At 45.7% G+C, this 14,402-nt stretch overlaps 1 protein-coding gene across 11 annotated transcripts in view; it reads left to right on the top strand.

Annotated features, from left to right (window-relative positions):
- HSPG2 (heparan sulfate proteoglycan 2) overlaps positions 1-14,402 on the top strand; it is a 252,398-nt gene that overhangs the window by 85,170 nt on the left and 152,826 nt on the right. For all 11 annotated transcript variants that reach the window (XM_088451458.1, XM_088451462.1, XM_088451457.1 and 8 more), the window contains exon 2: positions 4,509-4,644. In XM_088451458.1, the coding sequence (XP_088307584.1) occupies positions 4,509-4,644 (136 nt within the window). The remainder of the gene's footprint in view (positions 1-4,508; positions 4,645-14,402) is intronic.

Genomic DNA, 14,402 nt, shown 5'->3' with positions numbered 1-14,402 from the left:
ACCCACAGCTTATGCGAGCTTCCATGATGATGGTCGCGATGGTCAAGACCATCGCGACCATCGGGCTTGCGACGAGACCCTGCGGTAGGGTCTCGCTGCCGCAAGTCCTGGAGTGATTTTGGCTCTCTCAGAGCCAAAATCACTCCCACTGACATCACTAGTGATGTCAGTGGGGCCGGACCCAGACGGTAGGCGTTCCCATGGGAACGCCTCTGTCTGGCAGCCACGCCCCCGGCACGCCCACCAAAGGGGGCGTGCTGTCGGTCACCATCGACAGCACGCCCCCTTTGGTGCGAGACCCGGAGCGACAGCTTGGCTGTCGCTGTCCGGGTCTCGCGCATGCGCACGACGGAGCTCCCTCCGTCGTGCGCATGCACATTGGGGTAACATCGACCCGCTTGCGAGCGTCCTGCGCTCGCGAGCTGGTCTGAATGAGACCCACTATCCGGATTATGTTGGAAGCACCGTCTGACTGTAGTGGAGCGTCAGGGTACACTGAACCGAGGGGACGATTCAGACCCGTTTGTTAACAAGCGATCTCTCTGTGCGTGACGTAGCATGTGTATGTGCAAACATGCAGGCGCCCATCCTCTACTAAAGTCCACCCGCTTCCCTCTACGAGCGAACGGTGAGACGCCGCTACATAAGGGGAACAGCGTTACCATCGTGCACCATAAGACCCTTTCGCACTGCTAAGGTAGACCTGAGGCTACCACAAGCACTGCGCATACTGCTGACTTTAATCCAGCCCTGTGACGTGAATGCTGATGATGCGTGTTAATTATGGAAGCCCATGAAACGGCGTTCAGACGCTCTGACACGCCTGCGTTCACACAAGCACTCCCCTGTCAACACTCCTTAATGGCATCTAATGTCACTCAAGCTTGCGGGCCTTTGGTGTGCTTCCAGCGAGCACTTCCTGATGTGCAGTACTTAAACATCAGCAGCTAGCGAGCGAGCGAACGCCCGCTTGCGACTGGGTCTGAATCGTCCCCACAGCATTTTATCTTCATATCGGGAAAATTTTATGTGGGGGTTTATAGGTCTTTTAAGCCATAATAACCTAATTTATATCTGGAATACAAAGAACGGACAATAAGAACTATTTACTAATATCTGGCAGTAGGGCTGATTGTCTGTGGCTGCATATAAGACGGTGAGAATTGTGTTGAGGACAGAAGTAGTCATGGCGATGGGAAGGATTCTCACCTTGTACACAGGTTCTTTACTTATACTGCATTAAATCACTGTCCAGGAGAGCTGACAATCTAATGTAACGTTTGCATCTGTGAGTAGGGCACATGGTGACTTATTCCACCCGCCACAATAAGCTGACTCTGGGCTTGATTCAGATATTGGAATATTCACGCAGAGTCCTGATAATTGGTAATATGAGCATATGCAGAACGGGTCTCGTGGAATCGCATCGCAGGAACCTCTATGTCTCTGTCTGATTGACAGGCAGAGGAGTTTGCGGGGCGGTTCGGGCATACCTGCATACCCAGAAACGTTGACGTGTCGCCCCCCGTTTTTCAGGAAGGACGAGGCCAGGGTCTGCGTTCCATGGACGCAGAATTCCTGGCCTCACAACTTGGCCAGCCCGCGTTACCTGAAGCTCACTCAGCTTGCCGGAGTCGCTCAACACGAACGCAGGCTGCGACCTGGGATAGCCGATTCTGATAGGTGGTGTCTCTTCACTTCAGGCGCCTCATGCGGCATTAGAATTTTAGCAGGACGGAATCGCAAAGGCGCTTGTGTGCGGTTTTGCAATTCGTCCACTGCTGAATTAGCCCCACAGTTGGTGAATGAGCCCCACAGTTGGTGAATGAGCCCCACAGTTGGCAGATTTATCCTCAGTAAGAAACATGGAATGAAAAGCATTTTTGAAGAAATCGGTCTTTTTCTTGAATTGCTCTTGTGAGGTATTTTGTGCCCCATGCCTCATTTCTCAGATTACTCTTGGCATCTGATTTGGAATTGTTCCCACATGTGGTACTTGTTGTAAAGGTGTTTTTGGTTACATGATCCTCATACTAGCTCGTACTGAAATGCCTGATATCCTGTCTCAGGTGCCAGGTAGCGGCATCATGCCATGCCGGCATTTAGGGGCTGCACGGAACGCCAACCCGTGTTTCCCCATCGCTCTTCTAGGGATCCAGCTCTCATTCAGTTCAGCCCAAGCTGATTAAACACCTTTTATGTTGGCGTTAAATCCCTTTGTTCCTGGCCTGGTCGCCCTGTAATCATAAGCCGGCGTATTTGCACAGGAAAGTGCTGTTACCACACATTCCACTCTTCATGCGGTCTGATGGGCTGAGGAGGGGGACAGTGGGGAGGGGAAGCGTGCCTGTCTGTCAGGTAGGAATACTGTGTGATCCCAGAGTCAGGCCTCCTGCTCTGATGATGGGGATCATAATGGTTTATTGTTCTGAAATGTTCATATTGATTGGGATTTCCCCTTGTCTCCTGGTGCTGAGAATGAAATGACCATTGTACTATGTCTATATTGTACCGTATTGCCATACATGTCTATGTACTGTACTGGGCCTACATGTCTATGTACTGTACTGGGCCTACATGTCTATGTACTGTACTGGGCCTACATGTCTATGTACTGTACTGGGCCTTACATGTCTATGTACTGTACTGGGCCTACATGTCTATGTACTGTACTGGGCCTACATGTCTATGTATTGTACTGGGCCTTACATGTCTATGTACTGTACTGGGCCTACATGTCTATGTACTGTACTGGGCCTTACATGTCTATGTACTGTACTGGGCCTTACATGTCTATGTACTGTACTAGGCATTACATGTCTATGTACTGTACTGGGCCTTACATGTCTATGTACTGTACTGGGCCTACATGTCTATGTGCTGTACTGGGCCTACATGTCTATGTGCTGTACTGGGCCTTACATGTCTATGTGCTGTACTGGGCCTTACATGTCTATGTGCTGTACTGGGCCTTACATGTCTATGTGCTGTACTGGGCCTTACATGTCTATGTGCTGTACTGGGCCTTACATGTCTATGTGCTGTACTGGGCCTTACATGTCTATGTGCTGTACTGGGCCTTACATGTCTATGTGCTGTACTGGGCCTTACATGTCAATGTGCTGTACTGGGCCTTACATGTCAATGTACTGTACTGGGCCTTACATGTCTATGTACTGTACTGGGCCTTACATGTCTATGTACTGTACTGGGCCTACATGTCTATGTACTGTACTGGGCCTTACATGTCTATGTGCTGTACTGGGCCTTACATGTCTATGTGCTGTACTGGGCCTTACATGTCTATGTATTGTACTGGGCCTTACATGTCTATGTACTGTAGTGGGCCTTACATGTCTATGTACTGTACTGGGCCTAGGGGGGAGGGGGGGTGGCGGCAGAGTGAATAGCTGCAGCATTAGCATAACATAAAGACACAGTTGCAATCGCGGTGACATTAGCGTCAACCTCTGAATCAGCCCCAGTTTGTTCCGATAAATCTGATATATCTACCATAGTTGTAGAATAAAGGTACAAATATATCTTCCTGGTTGATTATATTGTCTCTGTCCTGTGTGCCTAGGTACTGTCCCCATCCTGTGTGCCTAGGTACTGTCCCCGTCCTGTGTGCCTAGGTACTGTCTCCGTCCTGTGTGCCTAGGTACTGTCTCCGTCCTGTGTGCCTAGGTACTGTCTCCGTCCTGTGTGCCTAGGTACTGTCTCCGTCCTGTGTGCCTAGGTACTGTCTCCGTCCTGTGTGCCTAGGTACTGTCTCCGTCCTGTGTGCCTAGGTACTGTCTCCGTCCTGTGTGCCTAGGTACTGTCTCCGTCCTGTGTGCCTAGGTACTGTCTCCGTCCTGTGTGCCTAGGTACTGTCTCCGTCCTGTGTGCCTAGGTACTGTCTCCGTCCTGTGTGCCTAGGTACTGTCTCCGTCCTGTGTGCCTAGGTACTGTCTCCGTCCTGTGTGCCTAGGTACTGTCTCCGTCCTGTGTGCCTAGGAACTGTCTCCGTCCTGTGTGCCTAGGTACTGTCTCCGTCCTGTGTGCCTAGGTACTGTCTCCGTCCTGTGTGCCTAGGTACTGTCTCCGTTCTGTGTGCCTAGGTACTGTCTCCGTTCTGTGTGCCTAGGTACTGTCTCCGTTCTGTGTGCCTAGGTACTGTCTCCGTTCTGTGTGCCTAGGTACTGTCTCCGTTCTGTGTGCCTAGGTACTGTCTCCGTTCTGTGTGCCTAGGTACTGTCTCCGTTCTGTGTGCCTAGGTACTGTCTCCGTTCTGTGTGCCTAGGTACTGTCTCCGTTCTGTGTGCCTAGGTACTGTCTCCGTTCTGTGTGCCTAGGTACTGTCTCTGTCCTGCGTGCCTTGGTACTATTCCCTTTATCAGGTCCATGTACTGCCTATGTGTCTATGTACTGTATCCCACTGACCTGTCTATATACTTGCACCAATCCAGGGCAGTGCATGTCATTGCTGAATGATGAGATAACCTATCTCCTGCTCTCTCTTGCAGGCAGCCATTGCTTCCAAAGTATTGGATGAAGTATATTTTCCAGAGAATGAGTCGGAGACACGGACAAGACAACATGACTGGCGTTACGGAGGGCTGGGAGATGATGAGGACTTTATGGCGGATGAAGCCTCTGGAGGTAAATAGGGGTTACAGCATATAGGGTTCATTAGAAGAGCTGCATAGTGTTTATCTGATCCATAGCTAGTCTCAGTACAGCCATATACAGTATAGTCACAGCCCGGGAACAGTGGGCCTGATTCAGACCTGGTCGCTAGCAGCCGTCCTCTCGCTGTTGCCGATGTTTGCTAATCTGCGTATGCATCGCAGTGCGCAAACTACTCATAGCGATCGGGAAGCGCTCGCTCGCCCGGCAAAGACAGCCCAGTATAATGAGTGACAGGAGAGGCCGTTTGTGGGTGGTGACAGGGGCAGTCCAGTAATAACGGGGGAGTGGAGGTGCGAACGCAGGCGTGCCTGGGTGTTTCAACGCCGTTTTTAAGGCGTGCATAATTAACAGGCAGCGTCTTAGTTCACGTCACTTGGCTGTTTTTTACACTGAAGTCCTCGCAGTGCTTGCAGCAGGGTAAGGCTACCACAAGTGCTGCGTTAGCTTCCGATGGTGCTCGATGTACCAATGTTTTAAGACACTTCCAGGAGATGACGTGCGCTAGTGGGCGGCTCTTTATGCTATGATGGACGGCTGCATACGCAGAGGTATAATACATATTGTGTGTTAGGGAATTATATGTGTGATACAGCGCTGTGTGTAGGGGAATAATGTGTATTATACAGCGCTGTGTGTAGGGGAATAATATGTGTTATATGACGCTGTGTGTAGGGGAATAATATGTGTAATACAGCGCTGTGTGTACGGAAATAGCACTGTATAATATATATTGTGTGTTAGGGAATTATACGTGTGATACAGCAATAATACGTGTAATACAGCGCCATGTGTAGGGGAATAATACGTGTTATACAGCGCTGTATGTAGAGGAATAATATGTATTATATGGCGCTGTGTGTAGGGGAATAATAGCATCGTTATATGGCGCTGTGTGTAGGGGAATAATGTGTTATATGATTCTGTGTGTAGGGGAATAATAGCATCGTTATATGGCGCTGTGTGTAGGGGAATAATAGCATTGTTATATGGCGCTGTGTGTAAGGGAATAATAGCATCGTTATATGGCGCTGTGTGTAGGGGAATAATGTGTTATATGGCGCTGTGTGTAGGGGAATAATGGCATCGTTATATGGCGCTATGTGTAAGGGAATAATAGCATCGTTATATGGCGCTGTGTGTAGGGGAATAATAGCATCATTATATGGCGCTGTGTATAGGTGAATAACGTGTTACATGGCGCTGTGTGTAGGGGAATAATAGTATCGTTATAATGGTGCTGGCTGTAGGGGAATAATAGCATCGTTATATGGCGCTGTGTGTAGGGGAATAATAGCATCGTTATATGGTGCTGTGTGTAGGGGAATAATAGCATCGTTATATGGCGCTGTGTGTAGGGGAATAATGTGTTATATGGTGCTGTGTGTAGGGGAATAATAGCATCGTTATATGGTGCTGTGTGTAGGGGTATAATGTGTTATATGGCGCTGTGTGTAGGGGAATAATAGCATCGTTATATGGTGCTGTGTGTAGGGGAATAATAGCATCGTTATATGGCGCTGGGTGTAGGGGAATAATAGCATCGTTATATGGTGCTGTGTGTAGGGGAATAATAGCATCATTATATGGCGCTAGGTGTAGGGGAATAATGGCATCGTTATATGGCGCTGTGTGTAGGGGAATAATGTGTTATATGGCGCTAGGTGTAGGGGAATAATGTGTTATATGGCGCTGTGTGTAGGGGAATAATAGCATCGTTATATGGCGCTGTGTGTAGGGGAATAATGGCATCGTTATATGGCGCTGTGTATATAGGAATAATGTGTTATATGGCGCTGTGTGTAGGGGAATAATAGCATCGTTATATGGCGCTGTGTGTAGGGGAATAGTAGCATCGTTATATGGCGCTGTGTGTAGGGGATAATAGCATCGTTATATGGCGCTGTGTGTATGGGAATAATGTGTTATATGGCGCTGGGTGTAGGGGATAATAGCATAGTTATATGGCGCTGTGTGTAGGGGAATAATGTGTTATATGGCACTGTGTGTAGGGGAATAATAGCATCGTTATATGGCGCTGTGTGTAGGGGAATAATAGCATCGTTATATGGTGCTCTGTGTAGGTGCTCTGTGTAGGGGAATAATGTGTTATATGGCGCTGTGTGTAGGGGATAATAGCATCGTTATATGGTGCTGTGTGTAGGGGAATAATGTGTTATATGGCGCTGGGTGTAGGGGATAATAGCATCGTTATATGGCGCTGTGTGTAGGGGAATAATAGCATCGTTATATGGCGCTGTGTGTAGGGGAATAATAGCATCGTTATATGGCGCTGTGTGTAGGGGAATAATAGCATCGTTATATGGAGCTGTGTGTAGGGGAATAATGTGTTATATGGCGCTGTGTGTAGGGGAATAATAGCATCGTTATATGGCGCTGTGTTTAGGGGAATAATGTGTTATATGGCGCTGTGTGTAGGGGAATAATAGCATCGTTATATGGCGCTGTGTGTAGGGGAATAATAGCATCGTTATATGGCGCTGTGTGTAGGGTAATAATAGGTGTTATATGGCGCTGTGTGTAGGGGAATAATGGCTTCGTTATATGGCGCTGTGTGTATGGGAATAATGGCATCGTTATATGGCGCTGTGTGTATGGGAATAATGGCATCGTTATATGGCGCTGTGTGTATGGGAATAATGGCATCGTTATATGGCGCTGTGTGTATGGGAATAATGGCTTCGTTATATGGCGCTGTGTGTAGGGTAATAATAGGTGTTATATGGCGCTGTGTGTAGGGTAATAATAGGTGTTATATGGCGCTGTGGGTAGGGGAATAATGGCATCGTTATATGGTGCTGTGTGTAGGGGAATAATAGCAGCGTTATATGGCGCTGTGTGTAGGGGAATAATATGTGTTATATGGCGCTGGGTGTAGGGGAATAATATGTGTTATATGGCGCTGTGTGTATGGGAATAATGTGTTATATGGCGCTGTGTGTAGGGGAATAATGTGTTATATGGCGCTGTGTGTAGGGGAATAATGTGTTATATGGCGCTGTGTGTAGGGGAATAATAGGTGTTATATAGTGCTGTGTGTAGGGGAATAATAGGTGTTATATGGCGCTGTGTGTAGGGGAATCATGTGTTATATGGCGCTATGTGTAGGGGAATAATAGCATTGTTATATGGCGCTGGGTGTAGGGGAATAATAGCATTGTTATATGGCGCTGTGTGTAGGGGAATAATGTGTTATATGGCGCTGTGTGTTGGGGAATAATAGCATTGTTATATGGCGCTGTGTGTAGGGGAATAATAGCATCGTTATATGGCGCTGTGTGTAGGGGAATAATGTGTTATATGGCGCTGTGTGTAGGGGAATAATGTGTTATATAGTGCTGTGTGTAGGGGAATAATGTGTTACATGGCGCTGTGTGTAGGGGAATAATGTGTTATATGGCGCTGTGTGTAGGGGAATAATGTGTTATATGGCGCTGTGTGTAGGGGAATAATGTGTTATATGGCGCTGTGTGTAGGGGAATAATAGCATCGTTATATGGCGCTATGCGTAGGGGTATAATGTGTTATATGGCACTGTGTGTAGGGGAATAATAGCATCCTTATATGGCGCTGTGTGTAGAGTAATAATAGCATCATTATATGGCACTGTGTGTAGGGGAATAATGTGTTATATGGCGCGGTGTGTAGGGGAATAATAGCATTGTTATATGGCGCTGTGTGTAGGGGAATAATAGCATCCTTATATGGCGCTGTGTGAAGGGGAATAATAGCATCCTTATATGGTGCTGTGTGTAGGGGAATAATAGCATCGTTATATGGTGCTGTGTGTAGGGGAATAATATGTGTTATATGGCGCTGTGTGTAGGGGAATAATGGCATCGTTATATGGCGCTGTGTGTATGGGAATAATGGCATCGTTATATGGCGCTGTGTGTAGGGGAATAATATCATTGTTATATGGTGCTGTGTGTAGGGGAATAATAGCATCGTTATATGGCGCTGTGTGTAGGGAAATAATAGCATCGTTATATGGCGCTGTGTGTAGGGGAATAATAGCATCGTTATATGGCGCTGTGTGTAGGGGAATAATATGTGTTATATGGCGCTGTGTGTAGGGGAATAATATGTGTTATATGGCGCTGTGTGTAGGGGAATAATGGCATCGTTATATGGCGCTGTGTGTAGGGGAATAATAGCATCGTTATATGGTGCTGTGTGTAGAGGAATAATAGCATCATTATATAGCGCTGTGTGTAGGGGAATAATAGCATCCTTATATGGTGCTGTGTGTAAGGGAATAATAGCATCGTTATATGGCGCTGTGTGTAGAGGAATAATAGCATCATTATATGGCGCTGTGTGTAGGGGAATAATAGCATCATTATATGGCGCTGTGTGTAGGGGAATAATAGCATCGTTATATGGTGCTGTGTGTAGGGGAATAATATGTGTTATATGGCGCTGTGTGTAGGGGAATAATGGCATCGTTATATGGCGCTGTGTGTAGGGGAATAATGGCATCGTTATATGGCGCTGTGTGTATGGGAATAATGGCATCGTTATATGGCGCTGTGTGTAGGGGAATAATAGCATTGTTATATGGTGCTGTGTGTAGGGGAATAATAGCATCGTTATATGGCGCTGTGTGTAGGGAAATAATAGCATCGTTATATGGCGCTGTGTGTAGGGGAATAATAGCATCGTTATATGGCGCTGTGTGTAGGGGAATAATATGTGTTATATGGCGCTGTGTGTAGGGGAATAATATGTGTTATATGGCGCTGTGTGTAGGGGAATAATGGCATCGTTATATGGCGCTGTGTGTAGGGGAATAATAGCATCGTTATATGGCGCTGTGTGTAGGGGAATAATATGTGTTATATGGCGCTGTGTGTATGGGAATAATGTGTTACATGGCGCTGTGTGTAGGGGAATAATGTGTTATATGGCGCTGTGTGTAGGGGAATAATGTGTTATATGGCGCTGTGTGTAGGGGAATAATGTGTTATATAGTGCTGTGTGTAGGGGAATAATAGGTGTTATATGGCGCTGTGTGTAGGGGAATCATGTGTTATATGGCGCTATGTGTAGGGGAATAATAGCATTGTTATATGGCGCTGGGTGTAGGGGAATAATAGCATTGTTATATGGCGCTGTGTGTAGGGGAATAATGTGTTATATGGCGCTGTGTGTAGGGGAATAATAGCATTGTTATATGGCGCTGTGTGTAGGGGAATAATAGCATCGTTATATGGCGCTGTGTGTAGGGGAATAATGTGTTATATGGCGCTGTGTGTAGGGGAATAATGTGTTATATAGTGCTGTGTGTAGGGGAATAATGTGATACATGGCGCTGTGTGTAGGGGAATAATGTGTTATATGGCGCTGTGTGTAGGGGAATAATATGTTATATGGCGCTGTGTAGGGGAATAATGTGTTATATGGCGCTGTGTGTAGGGGAATAATAGCATCGTTATATGGCGCTGTGTGTAGGGGTATAATGTGTTATATGGCACTGTGTGTAGGGGAATAATAGCATCCTTATATGGCGCTGTGTGTAGAGTAATAATAGCATCATTATATGGCACTGTGTGTAGGGGAATAATGTGTTATATGGCGCGGTGTGTAGGGGAATAATAGCATTGTTATATGGCGCTGTGTGTAGGGGAATAATAGCATCCTTATATGGCGCTGTGTGAAGGGGAATAATAGCATCCTTATATGGTGCTGTGTGTAGGGGAAAAATAGCATCGTTATATGGTGCTGTGTGTAGGGGAATTATAGCATCGTTATATGGTGCTGTGTGTAGGGGAATAATAGCATCCTTATATGGTGCTGTGTGTAGGGGAATAATAGCATCGTTATATGGCGCTGTGTGTAGAGGAATAATAGCATCATTATATGGCGCTGTGTGTAGGGGAATAATAGCATCGTTATATGGTGCTGTGTGTAGGGGAATAATATGTGTTATATGGCGCTGTGTGTAGGGGAATAATGGCATCGTTATATGGCGCTGTGTGTATGGGAATAATGGCATCGTTATATGGCGCTGTGTGTAGGGGAATAATAGCATTGTTATATGGTGCTGTGTGTAGGGGAATAATAGCATCGTTATATGGCGCTGTGTGTAGGGAAATAATAGCATCGTTATATGGCGCTGTGTGTAGGGGAATAATAGCATCGTTATATGGCGCTGTGTGTAGGGGAATAATATGTGTTATATGGCGCTGTGTGTAGGGGAATAATATGTGTTATATGGCGCTGTGTGTAGGGGAATAATGGCATCGTTATATGGCACTGTGTGTAGGGGAATAATAGCATCGTTATATGGTGCTGTGTGTAGGGGAATAATAGCAGCGTTATATGGCGCTGTGTGTAGGGGAATAATAGCATCGTTATATGGTGCTGTGTGTAGAGGAATAATAGCATCATTATATAGCGCTGTGTGTAGGGGAATAATAGCATCCTTATATGGTGCTGTGTGTAGGGGAATAATAGCATCGTTATATGGCGCTGTGTGTAGAGGAATAATAGCATCATTATATGGTGCTGTGTGTAGGGGAATAATAGCATCATTATATGGCGCTGTGTGTAGGGGAATAATAGCATCGTTATATGGTGCTGTGTGTAGGGGAATAATATGTGTTATATGGCGCTGTGTGTAGGGGAATAATGGCATCGTTATATGGCGCTGTGTGTAGGGGAATAATGGCATCGTTATATGGCGCTGTGTGTATGGGAATAATGGCATCGTTATATGGCGCTGTGTGTAAGGGAATATGAGCATTGTTATATGGTGCTGTGTGTAGGGGAATAATAGCATCGTTATATGGCGCTGTGTGTAGGGGAATAATAGCATCGTTATATAGCGCTGTGTGTAGGGGAATAATAGCATCGTTATATGGCGCTGTGTGTAGGGAAATAATGTGTGTTATATAGTGCTGAGTGTAGGGGAATAATGTGTTATATGGCGCTGTGTGTACGGGAATAATGGCATCGTTATATGGCGCTGTGTGTATGGGAATAATGGCATCGTTATATGGCGCTGTGTGTAAGGGAATAATATGTGTTACATGGCGCTGTGTGTAGGGGAATAATGTGTTATATGGCGCTGTGTGTAGGGGAATAATGTGTTATATGGCGCTGTGTGTAAGTGAATAATATGTGTTATATAGTGCTGAGTGTAGGGGAATAATGTGTTATATGGCGCTGTGTGTAGGGGAATAATGGCATCGTTATATGGCGCTGTGTGTAAGGGAATAATGGCATCGTTATATGGCGCTGTGTGTAGGGGAATAATAGCATCGTTATATGGCGCTGTGTGTAGCTGAATAATAGCATCGTTATATGGCGCTGTGTGTAAGGGAATAATGGCATCGTTATATGGCGCTGTGTGTAGGGGAATAATGGCATCATTATATGGCGCTGTGTGTAGCTGAATAATAGCATCGTTATATGGCGCTGTGTGTAGGGGAACAATAGCATCGTTATATGGCGCTGTGTGTAGGGAAATAATAGCATCGTTATATGGCGCTGTGTGTAGGGGATAATAGCATCGTTATATGGCGCTGTGTGTATGGGAATAATGTGTTATATGGCGCTGGGTGTAGGGGATAATAGCATCGTTATATGGCGCTGTGTGTAGGGGAATAATGTGTTATTTGGCACTGTGTGTAGGGGAATAATAGCATCGTTATATGGCGCTGTGTGTAGGGGAATAATAGCATCGTTATATGGTGCTGTGTGTAGGGGAATAATGTGTTATATGGCGCTGTGTGTAGGGGATAATAGCATCGTTATATGGTGCTGTGTGTAGGGGAATAATGTGTTATATGGCGCTGGGTGTAGGGGATAATAGCATCGTTATATGGCGCTGTGTGTAGGGGAATAATAGCATCGTTATATGGCGCTGTGTGTAGGGGAATAATAGCATCGTTATATGGCGCTGTGTGTAGGGGAATAATAGCATCGTTATATGGCGCTGTGTGTAGGGGAATAATGTGTTATATGGCGCTGTGTGTAGGGGAATAATAGCATCGTTATATGGCGCTGTGTGTAGGGGAATAATGTGTTATATGGCGCTGTGTGTAGGGGAATAATAGCATCGTTATATGGCGCTGTGTGTAGGGGAATAATAGCATCGTTATATGGCGCTGTGTGTAGGGGAATAATGGCTTCGTTATATGGCGCTGTGTGTATGGGAATAATGGCATCGTTATATGGCGCTGTGTGTATGGGAATAATGGCATCGTTATATGGCGCTGTGTGTATGGGAATAATGGCATCGTTATATGGTGCTGTGTGTATGGGAATAATGGCTTCGTTATATGGCGCTGTGTGTATGGGAATAATGTGTTACATGGCGCTGTGTGTAGGGGAATAATGTGTTATATGGCGCTGTGTGTAGGGGATTAATATGTGTTATATGGCGCTGTGTGTATGGGAATAATGTGTTACATGGCGCTGTGTGTAGGGGAATAATGTGTTATATGGCGCTGTGTGTAGGGGAATAATGTGTTATATGGCGCTGTGTGTAGGGGAATAATGTGTTATATAGTGCTGTGTGTAGGGGAATAATAGGTGTTATATGGCGCTGTGTGTAGGGGAATCATGTGTTATATGGCGCTATGTGTAGGGGAATAATAGCATTGTTATATGGCGCTGGGTGTAGGGGAATAATAGCATTGTTATATGGTGCTGTGTGTAGGGGAATAATGTTTTATATGGCGCTGTGTGTAGGGGAATAATAGCATCGTTATATGGCGCTGTGTGTAGGGGAATAATGTGTTATATGGCGCTGTGTGTAGGGGAATAATGTGTTATATGGCGCTGTGTGTAGGGGAATAATGTGTTATATAGTGCTGTGTGTAGGGGAATAATGTGTTACATGGCGCTGTGTGTAGGGGAATAATGTGTTATATGGCGCTGTGTGTAGGGGAATAATGTGTTATATGGCGCTGTGTGTAGGGGAATAATGTGTTATATGGTGCTGTGTGTAGGGGAATAATGTGTTATATGGCGCTGTGTGTAAGGGAATAATGTGTTATATGGTGCTGTGTGTAGGGGAATAATGTGTTACATAGTGCTGTGTGTAGTGGAATAATGTGTTATATGGCGCTGTGTGTAGGGGAATAATGTGTTATATAGTGCTGTGTGTAGGGGAATAATGTGTTATATGGCGCTGTGTGTAGGGGAATAATGTGTTATATGGTGCTGTGTGTAAGGGAATAATGTGTTATATGGCGCTGTGTGTAAGGGAATAATGTGTTATATGGCACTGTGTGTAGGGGAATAATAGCATTGTTATATGGTGCTGTGTGTAAGGGAATAATGTGTTATATGGCGCTGTGTGTAGGGGAATAATGTGTTATATGGCGCTGTGTGTAGGGGATTAATGTGTTAAATGGCGCTGTGTGTAGGGGAATAATGTGTTATATGGCGCTGTGTGTAAGGAATAATATGTGTTATATGGCGCTTTGTGTATGGGAATAATGTGTTACATGGCGCTGTGTGTAGGGGAATAATGTGTTATATGGCGCTGTGTGTAGGGGAATAATGGCATCGTTATATGGCGCTGTGTGTAGGGGAATAATGGCATCGTTATATGGCGCTGTGTGTAGGGGAATAATGGCATCGTTATATGGCGCTGAGTGTAGGGGAATAATGTGTTATATGGCGCTGAGTGTAGGGGAATAATGTGTTATATGGCACTGTGTGTAGGGGAATAATAGCATCGTTATATGGCGCTG

Source organism: Taudactylus pleione, unplaced genomic scaffold (genome assembly GCF_031769625.1).
Source record: "Taudactylus pleione unplaced genomic scaffold, aTauple2 ptg000549l, whole genome shotgun sequence".
NCBI classification, from domain to species: Eukaryota; Metazoa; Chordata; class Amphibia; order Anura; family Myobatrachidae; genus Taudactylus; species Taudactylus pleione.
The sequence above is the reverse complement of the archived record's forward strand: the minus strand, read 5'-3'. Positions and strand labels throughout refer to the sequence as shown.